The sequence below is a fragment of the Ctenopharyngodon idella genome, chromosome 19 (genome assembly GCF_019924925.1).
Source record: "Ctenopharyngodon idella isolate HZGC_01 chromosome 19, HZGC01, whole genome shotgun sequence".
NCBI classification, from domain to species: domain Eukaryota; kingdom Metazoa; phylum Chordata; class Actinopteri; order Cypriniformes; family Xenocyprididae; genus Ctenopharyngodon; species Ctenopharyngodon idella.
In genome coordinates this window covers 8,089,316-8,103,944 of record NC_067238.1, presented here as the reverse complement: position 1 = coordinate 8,103,944, position 14,629 = coordinate 8,089,316, and the positions used below count along the sequence as shown (strand labels likewise).

Below are 14,629 nucleotides of genomic sequence, written 5' to 3'. Positions count from 1 at the left end.
GGACTTTAAGGAGCGTCACGTTATATAAAAGGAGGCTCACGTATAGGGCTTCACATGTCTATACTATACGTTGTTACAATTGTACTGTACAATTAAATACAATAATTGCTACACTCAGTCACTGAACATTTTACCTCAGGGCATAGACAACGAAATTAATTGAGAATCTCACCTGAAAATTCTATAACATCAGCAATCCTCATTCATGCAGCTGATTTCCATATTTTGTGTTTAAAGAATATGTGGTTTGTGGCATACAACTAAGATTATTTCCCAACTTCACAGAGTACTGCTCTTTTTCGTATCATTGAGCTTCTCCACGCTATAGAAGTAAGTACGTTGTGACCTGGTACATCCAGTAGGTGGCAGCACATTACAGTTTTCTGTTTTATATTTCCTGGTTTAGCTGAGTGGGCATGGCATTAAAGAGTGCAAACTACATGAGAGTGCTCATTTTAGCTCTTTTATGGAAATGTTTGTGCAAATGTTAGTTTTATCCATCTTATTTATTGTATTTATTGATTTGTTTGAACTCCTGTTCTCAATCATCTTGTGTATTTATGTATTAATCATATGGTGAAGGAAGGGTTAATTTTTATTTTTTTTAAATGGTACACTCCACTTAGTAAGTGGCTACTTGTAGTTAGTGGAAGGGAGGACTGAAGGACGGATCATGGTTTTTAAGAGAATGTGAACTAGGTCATTGTAGCACTGCTTGAGCGCACTGAAACTCTGTCCTCAGATGAAGAGGAGAGTTTGTACTGTTTTTGTACATAACAGTTCTAGTTTTTAGACTGTTTTTATTGATAACCTGTTTTATTTCTCTTAACCATATTTATTTGCACATTTTGCACACCCGCTTTAATAAACACCTTTTTGGACTACAAAAACACTCTCGTTCTTACATCATGGTGTGATTCTCTTTGTGACTGCTCGGGTCCCCATCACACTGTTATTAATATGGAGATATATCAATTCAAACATAAAAACAAAAATAAAAATTAAGAATATTTTTTTTTTAAAATGTATAAAAATATCATATGGCTGTGTTGTAGCAACTATAAAACACAATGAAGCTGAAGCCCAAAGTCTGCTTATGTTTCATTTAAAATCTGCGGATGTTATCTCTAAAACTATGAATTTTATTAAACATTTTCCAAGACAATGTCATGTGTGTTTTTAGAGAAGGGTCATAAAAAAATATATATATATATATATTGCCCCTGTAAGCTCCCTTGCAGTCTACTGTCTATGTCTGGTGTTGATTCATGTTTCTATTGTTCTCACTCGACGAACCTTTCACACATCTGACGAGTATGAGACTTAATTAATAAGACTTAATAATACGACTTTTGGTCATATTATGTTGTTGAAATATGTTATTTAGCAATTTATAAGAATCACTGCACCTGCTTAAAATTTCTCTTGTATCCCTTTATTGTTATGAAAATAAGCCAAATCGTATGAAAATCACATACAAATCATTTACTACCTTAATCATGTGTTTATTAGCTTCATGTTTCATGTGTAGAAACATTTCTCTGGGTTTATTTTTTACAGAAGAGAATGCAGAAGTATAATGGAAGTTCATCATCGGAAAAGAAGGGCGGGTTATGAACGCGTATTATGAGTGGCAGATCTGCAGCAAATAATCTTCCTCAGTCATAACAGCGATTGCAGAAGAGTAAACACAGGTAGACAGCGCTGGAAGCCGCTAATGTTCATCAGATCGTGTAAATCAGTGGAAAATTAATAGAAATTATGATTTTGTCAAAAAAATTAAAGTAAACATGCAAATATATAAATATTTCCAGATATGAGCACTTTTGGACTAAAAGCCCTAATGAACGCTGTTCAGTGAAGCTATGAAGTGAAGTTGTTCTATTCAAAATATCAAAAATTACAGATGATTATTTTGCACTCCTAACATAAATTAAGAAATTAATGTCACTGCAACCGAGTTTTATCAAACAGTGGTCAAATATCGAAGCTGGAGTCTTAAATCTTTCTAATGATTCTCAGTTTGTCCAGATCAAGTAAGAGTGTGATGTTTTAACGTGCAGTGAATGTTGAACAACAATAATCTGGGGCCGTCGGCAATCTTTGTGTTTAAAGGGGTTAAACTGCTGCTCTTTCATGCAAAGAATGTCGGCTACATGACGATGAGGGTTTTTAACTTACAGAGCAGGCACAGGCAAGGCGTCAGTGAGGTAGGCAAAGAAACTGGCCAAAAGAGACCCAGTGTGCACGAGAGAGAAAGAGACAAAAAAAAAAAAAAAAAAAAAAAAAAACACGCCTGTTCTTAATTTATGTTATGTTGCTTTGTTAACTAGATTAAAGACGAGCTTCCTTAGGCCATTGAGACTTTCTGGTGCGATCACCTGACAAAAACTGCCAGCAGCACATACACTGACCACCTTCAGAAGGTTCTACTGGAATTTAGAAAATTTACTGTAATACTGCAAATTGCCATTACCGTATTTTTCCAAATATAAGATGACCCTGATTATAAGACTACTCCCCTTTTCAAAATGTACCTTTTGGAAAAAAGGCTTTTTGTGGACCAAATCTGGTCTTTTATAAAGAAAATGCTTTTATTTGAAAATTTTCATATTGCATATTTTTCATATTTTAATTTTTATATTGAAAGTATGGTAAACACTGGTAAAATGAACCAACAATCACATTTAAAAAATAAACACTTGATACCATACCATAAAAATAACCTTTAGTTCTCATTTACAGTAGATTTCGCAATGACTGATTTCTCACCTTTTTTATGTACAGTGACAGATGTTGGCAAGTCAAAAAACACAGGTGTTTGATCCGCATTACCTATCTGATCCAGGGGATATGAATGTTTTTTGCTTAGGCCGATCACATTTCACTGAAAAGACAGCAGTTTCTCCCTGAAGTCGGAGGGCAAGTATGGGATGAAATTAGACTCAAAATGATTAACGAATGCATGCACAGTTATCAATGAACTTGATTAATGTTGCAGATGTTTTACTAACCACAACCAAATGCCTTTCAACTTGCGTGTGCAAAATTCAGAATTAAATGAATGTGCAGCAATCTGTACAAATAAAGAAATTTTTGTGAATACAAATGTTTTCTTTTTTATTAGTGTATCAATTTGCGCATGCAACAAACATGATGTGCATTTGTGGATCAGGAGACACGCGTGGATTCATTGACTTCTTCATTGAGTCAATCTCATTTGATTCATTTGGATTTTAAAAATTATTTCGCCGGTTTAGCCTTGCACCGTAATCAAATGTTTATCAAGACTCTTAAGGTGGCTTAAGAAAGTGATATTGAAGCACCAAATTCAGCACACACCTTATTATTAAAACATAGCTTACCTTGTACAGACAATCAGAAAAAAATATTAACTCAAAACATGCAGTTTTTTGCTTGTTTGTTTACATTGTTAAAATGTCAAATTTGTTTAATGCAACAGTAAAACGTTGTCTGTTCACTTTCAGAAGCTGTAGTGATGCTTTCTTTTCCCTGAAATAATGTGAAACTAGGGCTGCACGATTTATCGCACGATACGAAAAATAACATTGAACTTAAACGCTATTATCACTTAAACGCGATTCTTAGTGCGATTATGAAATCGCAAAGGCTGCGATTATTTTTTTATGTGCAGCTTGTCAATGAACTATGGCCCCAAATGCTAATCCATCTGAAAGCACTGCGAGTTTAAATCGCTTATAATGTACATTTGAAAAAGCAACATGCATCAAACATCTTTCCACACATGAGAAGCATTTATTAACATCTTGTCAACAAAAGACAACATTTAATAACATGTTTTTACTCCAAACTCACTTCATAACGACAGCTGAGCATCCTTCTATGAGATCATGTGGCTTCTTACACAGAATAAGGCAGTCGTGTGTTTATTAGTCATGTTTAATCAATCAGAGTTTAAATCTTCTGTTTATTCTGCTACAGCGATATGATGCATGTTATCTTCTTCTGCAGCAAGGCATATTTTGAGTTTCTGCGCAAAAACGGCTTTCAGGTGGAGAAGCATTTACTACTGATCACAGAGCCGTACAACTCTGACAAGCTGCGCATTAAATAATCGCAGCCTTTGCCAAATCACGTGCGATTTAATCACGATAAATCGTGCAGCCCTATGTGAAACATATGTTGGTTATATCATTTAAAAAAAACATTTTTTTTTTATAAAATTTAAATTGATTTTAGAAAAAGAAATATTGTATCGCATATAGAATATTGCATTATTTAGCAAGTTATCACATCTCATTTTTCTTCAATATCATGCAGCCCTACATTAAGAATACATTTTTAATAAAATGAGTATCAGTAGCCTGCTGTATTTTAAAACACAGATCGAACACAATTTTGACATTTATTGTTCTGTTTGAATTCATTCTAAATAAATGCTTTGTAGCGGAATTACAGTTAAACATTGTAAATCCATCCCCTTCAGCATACACTGGCTTTTGATTATTAAATTTAGTTATGTTAATGTGGTTTTTAAAAATCTTATTGAAGGTATTTTTCTTGTAATCTCCACTGGCACGGCTGACTGCTACTTGCGAAAATGAGCTGTGATACGTCCACCTCATAACTTGTGAAAATCTATGTTTATAGCACCACTTAGCGATCAAGAGCAGAAATGCATTAGTTGCCATGAGTGCGGCGGTACCCACAGCGGGAAAAAACGCATTCTGGTTGAGTACCATCTGTACACATAAAATCTTATTCCACACTCACCAGCCTCTTGTGTGCAAGAAGCAAGTTAATGACTGCCTCAAATTCTCTCAGCAAACACATATTAAGGAGAGATGAGAGCAGAGAATTGACTACCTCCTGGCTGAAACTCACGCTGGGTGAACATTTATTGTAATATCCCATAAACACTTCCACTTCACATAGAAAAGATAGAAAGAAAAGTCATTTAGTCAACCTGGGATTATTTATCTGTTTAACAGCATAATTCACCCAAAACAAAAAGAGGAGAAATATAGAGGGTATGCACATGACATCACAGCAGGCGGAAGTCACTGTCGTTACACCCACTGAGTAGCAAAAAGACTGATGGGCAGACTGGGGTTCAGCTACAATGCCACGGAAAAAACCCACAAAACACTAGGGTTGGGAATCGAAAATCGATTCCAATTCTGGAATTGTATACTTGTTAAAATATTTTTTTTCCCTCTTATAGATTCCTTTGTGTTCATTTTAATGCAATTCTAAACCAGTGGTTCTCAAAGTGTGGGGGGGTCAGGAGAAAAAAAGTTTTACAACAGCGTTCAAGTGCGTGAATAGTGGTTGGTGCTCTACCTTTATAAAGTGGCACCGAACGCCAATTACAGTTAATCGTTTTTCTTTCTTCAGATTCTTGACTTGACACTATCTGAACAAGCCCAACATAGAAGTTGCTCACCATGAAAAGCACTGCTTAAGCGGACGGAATCACAAGCTGCTATTATGCAAGACGCACGCTCTGCTGCTGTACGCGTTCCGGTAAGAAGACGCAACTTACAAGAAGCTGAGCTTGTGAGGCGCTGTCAAAAACTGTTATATATTGCCGCTGTAATATATTGTTCATCCAAAGCATCATTGAACACTTTTTTTATTTAAAATAAAAATTCTGATCTATTTTTTTTCCTCTTACTGTTATATTTTTAAATGATTCAATGACATTACAAAGTGAAACTAATGCAGGTGTTTTTCATTGCAAGTTTTTCAATTTAAAAAATCTTCCAGTTTTTAACATTTTTAGTTTAATTATTTGGTAGTCAGAGGTGTGGGTGTATTGGAGGGGCCCCAGATTTTTTTAAAGGTTTAAAGGGGGGCACGACCAAAAAAGTTTGAGAACCACTGTTCTAAACCATTCAAATGTAAGAAGACTCATGAATTGTTTTGTGTGCTGCGCAAGCATCCAAAGCACGCGCACAGAAAGCCGCCTCTCATATAGTGCGCAAATACTGAACTAAGTACTCTTTTGCGTCTTCTTGCACTTGAACGAACAAATACACACAAAATTGTCAAAATATACTCATAAACACAGTCAGTTTTGTCTTAAGTGAAAGTAAACAGTTGAGAAAGAAAACGTCTAACAGTATATTGGATCTGTGCATTCGGTCTTAAAGTGACGGCAGCCTAATAATCCTGCTGCCATCTATGTAATTAACTTTAATTAAACAACATAAGACAGAGAAAATTCACTCACTGAATAACTTTTGTAACTATATTTGTAATGTATATTTTATTTATAAAGTGCAGTGTTATTTTACATTTGATTAGTTTTTGTACCTGAATACTAAGACCTAGCTAAACATCTTTAAACACTGTTTATTTCATTTGGATCTTTGTTCAGTTGTATATATTTGTGCTACTGCTAATTTATTAGTTCTTATTTAATTTCTGAATGTTTACTTGTCTTTAATAATGCTTGAAATTTATATTAGATAGGATAGTTGTTTTTGCTGTGGTATTTTTGTTAAAACCATAGGCAAAGTTCCTTGTGTAAGTGTTCTTTAGACTGATTGTTTTAATGGTTTTCAGCTGCAACAAAATGTTTTGCAAAAAGACTTATTGGAATCAAAACTAGGAATCGGTAAGAAATGGAATTGATAAGAAGCAGACATTAAAATACCCTGCATATTGATAGTGGCTTCTGATGCCCATAAAAAAATATACAATACCCATGGGTATAGCCCCCACCCCGGTGTTATCGGTAATACCGGTGTAGTCGCAAGTTCATTTACTGGTGTAAAAATTTCCTCGCAGTGACATCCCTACTTGACCGTAACAGCTGACAGTTATCCAGATAACTTTAAACGTTTATAAATAATATATTAAAACAACCAGAATATCCACTGATGTCCTTATCACTTTAATTTCACCAACAAATCCCATCTTCAAGTCAATTTATTAGTAAAGCACTTCACAATACACATTGTTAGTGCTTTAACAAGGGCTGGGCAATATGATGATACAACAATGATATAAGTGATGATCCAGGTTTAGTTCTACCTATATTGTATTTATAGAGTTGTCTAGCAGACAAAGCGTTCACAGGCTTTGCACTATGTATTTCCCCAGCATAGAAATCAAACTACACACACCAGGAAACTCGATTCCTGGTCATATGTTAAATATTCATGGACCACTGGTTCTTTGGTAAGTTGTAAGGATCAATGTTGAGTCAAACTGCCTTTAATTTAAGCAGTTGTTTGTTTGTTTCACTCCTGTTTTAGCAGTAAAGCCCTATTAAAGCCAGTCGTGTTGCAGGATGTTTTTTGCCACTCAGTCCGACTGAGGGGGCGTCTCCCAGCAGGAAATCAATGTCAATGCATACCCTCTATTCCTTCAATAAGTTAAGTTACCTGCTCGTAGAATAAGAGCATGTTTACCAACATGACAGAACTTCTTCACTGTATCCATGCAGAACTGAAACAAAACAATGCAAACCATAAACACAAACTCAGATGATACTCAAACAATTTAAATTTATTCAGAAGGGAGCACTGAACCAGCATAACATTACAATGCACACCTTTTCATCTCCATCTCTTGGTATGTGCAGGAACCAACAGGTACTTCGTAGGCAGGTGCTATATTCACTAAAGTAGTACCAACAATACTGAAGACAGAGAGAAGTTTGTTAGAAAATGTGCTTCATGTGGATAATGCATCAAAAAAACAAAAAGGTCATGTTAAAATGAATACAACACCAACATTTAGTTTGCTCTCTCATCTATCCATGTCAAAGATCGAGTATACTCACACTGCCGTTTAAAGCTCTCAAAGCAGAAGTCTCAACTTTTGCAGTCATTTCACATTCTTGGGCATAAAACACAATGTTACATGTGACATTTCTGGTTAGACAAATTGCTTAAATTGACCATATATTCCGATACACTATATTCATACACATTTCAGGCAGAATAATTTCAGAACTTATGTTTATGTTGAGTTTGACCTACCATTACGGCAAGTGTCCATTACAAGTCTTGTCGCTCTTGTGTTTATTACTGTAAGAGCATTCAGATTGTTTGTATCTCTCATCTCTTGGTTGTTATTGCAGTCTGTGGCATTCTGCAAGATGAGGACACTAAATATTAACCCTCTGTTTATCACAAATTGAGAAACCACACAATTAGTGTAATGGCACACCTTTTGGAAACATAATTGGCAAATTAAAATTAAATCATCACAATATAATGTACAAGTGTTTTGGAGCAATGCAAACTGACCTCTAACTTTAAAGTATTCATACCCTGGGAAGGCTGATCTCTGTAACTCTGTGTCTCCTTTACTGTAGGTAAGAAACAGAATTTAATTCACTTTTGCATAAAAATAAGAAAAACCTTAATATTTGATGGACAACAAAATATTGTCCATATAAACATTATGTAGCCCTGCCCCTTTTCAGCCCTGTGCTTGTTGTCTTCCTGTTTCTATTTCCATAGCATGAAGGTAAGATCTTACGGATTTATGAATAAACTGCTCTTTTTAAATTCTTCCCTGCCTACTGACATTTGTTAAGACAAATGCTTCAAACATTACAACGCTCATGATAACTTTCGTTGACTTTACAATAAGTAAATCCACTTCACCAGCTAATTACTCTTCGACAGTGTTGCCACAGAAATACACAGCACTACCGCAAAAACAAAAAGGCAAAGACAAAATTCTGAAGATGGCTGCGTGCTTGTTTCTCTGTCGCATAAGGACCTTTGCACACCTTAAAAGGGATAGTTCACCCAAAAATGAAAATTCTGTCATAATTTATGGCTCGTTTCCACCAAGCGGTACGGTTCAGTAAACTACAGTATGTTACGCAATTTTTGCTGTTGTTGTGAATGGTACCCCAGGGATCCAGACTAACATTAATACTAATAATATTACATGTTTATTCATTGGAAATTTGACAGTACAGCACTGAGCTTGAATTGAGATGCAGATAAAATTAACTTATTAACAGTAGCTAGCAAAAACATTTTTATAGGAAAAAAAAGTAAATATTCTAGTCTTATTAAATGTACCATACTGAACTGGCCAGCAGCTTCTGTGTTTGTTAAAGGAGCACTCTTTACTTGCTTTCTGTGTAATTCAGTCACAATTTGAAGAAGTATTCATGAGACTTTGTTACTTCCTACTTTTCCATTTATTAGGGAGTCAATAAGTGCTTCTCTGGCGCCATCTAGTGGTAATTTCATGTCTTTTTTAAGTGTTTGTTTGCCTAGAAGTGTTAGTTTTCCATCATCTTTAAACTTTTAGTTTACAAATCATTACATAAAAAAATAACATTAAAATTGGATAATACTTAGAGCTTTTAAGTGCTGGAAAAAGTACAATGGTTTTAGTAAGCATTACTACATTAAATCCATGGTGATTTGTGGACTGGAGAGCCTTAACTTGTTCATGGCACAGTTTCCACCTCTATTTGATTTGATATCTGTGGTTTATAGCAGAGAAATTACCCTTCACCGGAAGTTTGATTGACAGGCGGTCTAACCAATCATAACACCGAATCCACAGTTATGTCCAACAAGGCAGTCAGGGGATTTAGTAGATTAAGGTCGATGGACTTAAACTTGAAAAATTGTGTGTACTGATGAATAACTAGTTAGCTAATTAACTAGTAGGAAGAGATGATGAGGCACTACAGCGATCTGTCACACACATTAAAGAGCCACAAAACGGTATTTATTGTTTACATTTCTTTAAAAATTACAAAATTTGAAATTTGAGAGTTCGTTTCATATCAAAAGTAACCTGCTCTGTCTTGTTTGTCGACATGTTGTCAGTGTCCTCTTTGCTCCGCAATGTATTCTTTACTGTGTGAGAACATGATGTGTCGGACATAGCAACAGTAACTAAAGAGGGCAGGTATTTGCGAATGGTCAATTCTGCACTGAATTTTAACGCTTCCTACTAGATCTCGTAGCGATGTTATTAATTTTGCCGTGAATTCAAACTCTATAAAGCGGTGTGTAGTAAAGAGTGTCACATGATAGAGATCGGCGTGCGCTGAGCTCGTGCTGTCTATTATTGCTCAGTGCTGATAAAAGGTCTGTGCTTCACAGCTCAAACAAGTAGCACTGTTTCATTTCACTTTCGTTTCGTTAGTCTCATATGAAACAGAAATGGCAGCTTTTATCAATTGTGCAATGTGGTATGCGCACCAGTACAACCTCTAATAAAACTTAGTCACACTGGCAGAAAAAAGGTCGCAACATGCAACCATTTAGTCACAGTCTGGAGCCCTGTACCCTAATTCCGAACTGTACCCTACCACTTTTTTGGGACTATTCCATTGGGGTACCTAGCACAATAGTACCAGTACCAAAAGGGTAGAACTACACTCACTGCAGAGCATTGATTGGTTGACAGAGAATCGTCACTTGCACGTGCTACAAGGGGAATGAAAACACAATACTGTTGCAACACAATGTGTATTTTTCAGATGTTTTTCCTTGCAGGCTTCAGCATTTTCTCAAACAAAGCTGCTGTATGTCCTCCATTGTTGTTTACTTCCACTTTCTTCTTCACACAAAAATGGCTTCAATCGCTACTTTCTGGCATACATCAGGCCTATTAAGTAAGGGTAGTGTTGGCAGTGGAAATGCAAGTTGTTCCAAACCTGTATGAATTTCTTTCTTCAGCTGAACACAAATGAAGATATTTTGAAGAATATGGGTAACCAAAAAGGCCCAGGGCCCCACTGACTTCCATAGTATTACTTTTTCCATATTCTTCAAAATCTTCTTTTGTGTTCAGCAGAAGAAAGAAATTCATACAGGTTTGGAACAACTTGAGGGTAAATTATGACAGAACTGTCATTTTTGGGTGAACTATTCCTTTAATTAAGAATTAGGACACAAATACAACTCAAATTAACTTTGACATTTATCTTTAAATATTTCTGTCAAACAAATCAAAGATCACATACCTGTCACAGAACCACCATCTTCCATATTTTCCATCTTGGCTTCTGCAGCAGTTGAATGATATTTGCTGATACTTTAAAATAAATGATAGATAAAGAAACAGAACAACAATATGCAGTAAAAATGCTAAAGTTAAAATGTATCACCAAGAAAGAATAAATTCAAATTAAATGCAAACAGCAATCTTTCAGTATTAAGACTTTCTTCAAGCATTTAAAAAGATTTATCATTATGTATTAACTAATAAATGAATTACCAATCTGTCTTTAGATCCCAGACAATCTTGCAGTGATTCGTCGTTTGAAGTTTTGACTCTGTCTTTAGCTGTGTCTCTTCATTCTCTTCTGTCAACGCATCTTGTTTACTCACAGTTTCAGTGACAACAGCCCCGAACAACTCTGGATCATCCTGTATCACATCCAGTATAAGAACGTCTTCTTCATATGCTCGAGAAACATCCAGAAAGCTGTCGGCAACCACTTTAGATGATGGAGGGGTGGAGCCTTGCTCTTTATTTTTAATCTGACATGTCCCATCATCATCATCAGACCACAAGATCTCAGCAGCATGATGTTCCACTGACTCCTCATCTGAAGACAGACTAGTGACATTCTTGTTTTCATCTTCAGAAGAGTCTGTGATTGTGTAGCTGTCAAATACTTGCATTCTTTTCCCTTCTCCTGAACAGTCAGGGTTGCCGTCGGGTGTACGTGCAACAGAATTTGGAGTAACACTTTTGGTATCCTGGTCCACAGAGGAAGAGGTTGTCACTAAAGAAGAATGCTGTGCTTTTAACATTTTTACTTTAAGACACATTTCCGAGAGTGACCCTGGATTATACAGAGTTTGTCTACCACCATTTTTGTTCCCCTCTTGATCCTCAAAGGATGGTGCTCTTGAGGTTTGGATAACAGGTTTGGGATCCAACGAATCTTTTCCATGTTCTTGCCTGTTGACAGGAACATCAGACTGATTTGTGGACCCACTTGAAAGCACTTTTTGATTAGACTTCTTGAGGAGGGGATGATTTTTTACAAGACCATTCCCCTCTAAAGATGCTGCATAGCCATGACCATTAAGTTTGTAGTTGTTAACCTGTTCAGTCGCTACAGATGCAGAGTACTCAAGAGCATCCTCAAAAGCATTCTTCAGACTTTGGTTTGACTCAAGCTCTGCAGGTTTGGAAACATGAGTCAGTATGAGTCTTGGACTGTCTAATAGACATTTCCAAGTCCTTTCCAGTGTGCAAGTGGGTGGCTTTTCACCCAAAGCACTACAAGTGTTGTGGTCTGCAAGTTTCGAAATATGAAATATATCTTGAGTCAATGTACCTCTTGGATTGTTAAGACTTTCTGCTCGATCTTCCAAAGTCCTTTCCAACACTCCTAACATGTCAGTGGGTGCCTTCTCACCTGGTGCAGAAGAAAGTAGTTGCCCCTCCAGTACTTCTCTTGCTTCATCAGTGCTCTTGCTTTGCTTTGTGGGTTTGGAAAGTTTGTTTTGAACATCCGTATCTGATAAGCATTCAGGTTCTTCTCCGAGAGAAGTCTGAGCGGTGGCAGGAAATGAAGTGGTGACAATCCACCGGGGTCCAGTTCGATGCAATGGTCTAAGTTCGTTAGGAGGTCCCATTCTGGGGAAGGGCCAGATTTTGCATGTGCGAGCGCATGATGATTGAGGGAAAAATATGTAGGCTTGTGTTCGCTGGCAGGAGAAACTCTCAGGTGAGTTCACTTCACTATCAGAATCCTCATTTCTACTGTCATCCTCCTCCTCCTCCTCTTCTTCATCCAGTGAAAGACCACCGTTCTCATTTTCATCTCTGAAACCAAAACCATTGACAGTAACTCGTCTGAGTATTAAAGGTGATACACGACGCACTGGGCTGGAAGGACTTTCAGAGATGTTTTTCATTGGACAGGTCTTGTCTTTTTCACAGAAACACACAACAGGACCGTTATCATCACAACGTGGGAGTACCGAGGCAGTTCCTTCAACATCGGTCTGTCTCATCCTCTCGCAGTCTGGATTCCTTGCAAGGCAAGCATCCCATTCCTTTACAGATCCATCTGGAGTCTCTGCTGTGTCTGAAATGTATGTGCTGCCTGTAGCTCCAGATGGAGGATCACCTGATGAAAAAGAAGCACAGCTATGGGTTGGAGTTGAAATTTCCCAGGATTGGTTAGCAATCTTACTTCTTTGCTTCCTGATGCCATGGCGATGAGGATGCATGAGAAAACCAAATTCTTTCTTTAAGCACCTCACTCTTTTGCACTTCCTCTTTTGTCTTAGTACCGCTGGCAAGACACATGAAAAATCACGTGAGGCTATGTCAAACACTCGGGCTACATTGCACAGTTTCACCAAGGGGTATTTCTCGAAGCGGAAAATCTGAGTGTTTGGGAGCAGATGGGACTCAGAGATATGACAGGCACCTTTCTGCCACGCAGTCGGGCTGGGGCGGACAGCTCTCGATCTCTGATTGAGTAAACAGGGTCAGATTCTTACTAGGGGGAGGGGTGTATTTTACATCACCACACAAAGCACAGCACGAATTTTTCACCAATCGTTTGCGGTGTTTCCTTGTGTCTGACCTAAGTTGACGTCTCAACTCAACTTTTGAACTGATATCTGCAATCAGAGACAAAGAATGTGAGAAGGGTGAGAGCAAAATTGCAATATGAATATATAGAGCCTTCTTATAACTGCTTTTCCCCAAAACGCTTACTAATTTCTTCATTAAACCATATCAATCAGAATGATCTTAAAGGGATTCTCCACCCAAAAATGGAAATTTTGTCATCATTTACTTACCCTCATGTTGTCCAAGATGTATGACTTTTTCTTCAGATGACCAAAAATGCTTAGAAAAATATATGAGCCCATATAACGCAAGTGGATTGTAACCCAAAAACTGACACTTCAAAAACCACACAAAGCGATGATGGCAATACCCATATGGCCCAAGGGGATAAATTACTGTCTTGTAACACACTTAAAAATACTAACATTTTAAAATTTTATTACAATAAACCATCACTTCCATCTAATGCTGGCTACACACCACAAGATAATCGGGTTGATTTTGGGACAGTTCACCCAAAAATGAAAATTCTGTCATTATTTACTCACTCTCATGTTGTTCCAAACCTGTATTAATTTCTTTCTTCTGCTGAACACAAAATAAGATATTTTAAAGAATGTGACAGTTGGTGACCAGTAACTGTTTGGTTACCCACATTCTTCAAAATATCTTTTATGTTCAACAGAAGAAAGAAATTCATTCAGGTGATGAGACAGGTTCAGGGTGGGGAGACTGAAAATTTCCCTTATTAAATCCAAATGTTGACAGGTATGACAGCAGAGATGGAGGATCAGCCTGTCGATTTGTGGCAACAGCACGAGTGTTTATACAACGTGTCCTGTAAAACATACCAAAATCATTCCAAACGCCATCATCGCAATTTCTTCCAGCCTATCATCCGCTATGTTTATTCTGAAGTCTCAAGAGATTTTGCGAGATTTCCCGTGTTCACAGTTGGGACTCTGGTTCAAAATCTGTTTGTGTATGGTGTGCAGTCTTTGTCACTTTTGCCACACACTATAGGAGCAAAACGGTTAAATCTAGGATTTTTTTTGTCCTCATGTTTGTGGTCTCTCACATTTTGAAAATCTTATAAGAT

At 37.0% G+C, this 14,629-nt stretch overlaps 1 protein-coding gene across 2 annotated transcripts in view; it reads right to left on the bottom strand.

Moving 5' to 3' along the window:
- Positions 1–14,629, bottom strand: part of topaz1 (testis and ovary specific TOPAZ 1) — a 38,636-nt gene that overhangs the window by 22,135 nt on the left and 1,872 nt on the right. Inside the window, exons 2-9 of one of the 2 annotated variants that reach the window (XM_051873786.1) lie at positions 11,203–13,075; positions 10,949–11,019; positions 8,247–8,308; positions 7,977–8,088; positions 7,778–7,833; positions 7,547–7,633; positions 7,377–7,440; positions 4,756–4,907 (exon numbers count right to left, since the gene is read on the bottom strand). In XM_051873786.1, the coding sequence (XP_051729746.1) occupies positions 4,756–4,907; positions 7,377–7,440; positions 7,547–7,633; positions 7,778–7,833; positions 7,977–8,088; positions 8,247–8,308; positions 10,949–11,019; positions 11,203–13,075 (2,477 nt within the window). Of the gene's footprint in view, positions 1–4,755; positions 4,908–7,376; positions 7,441–7,546; positions 7,634–7,777; positions 7,834–7,976; positions 8,089–8,246; positions 8,309–10,948; positions 11,020–11,202; positions 13,578–14,629 lie in introns of both variants that reach the window. The other variant, XM_051873787.1, reaches the window with a different exon arrangement.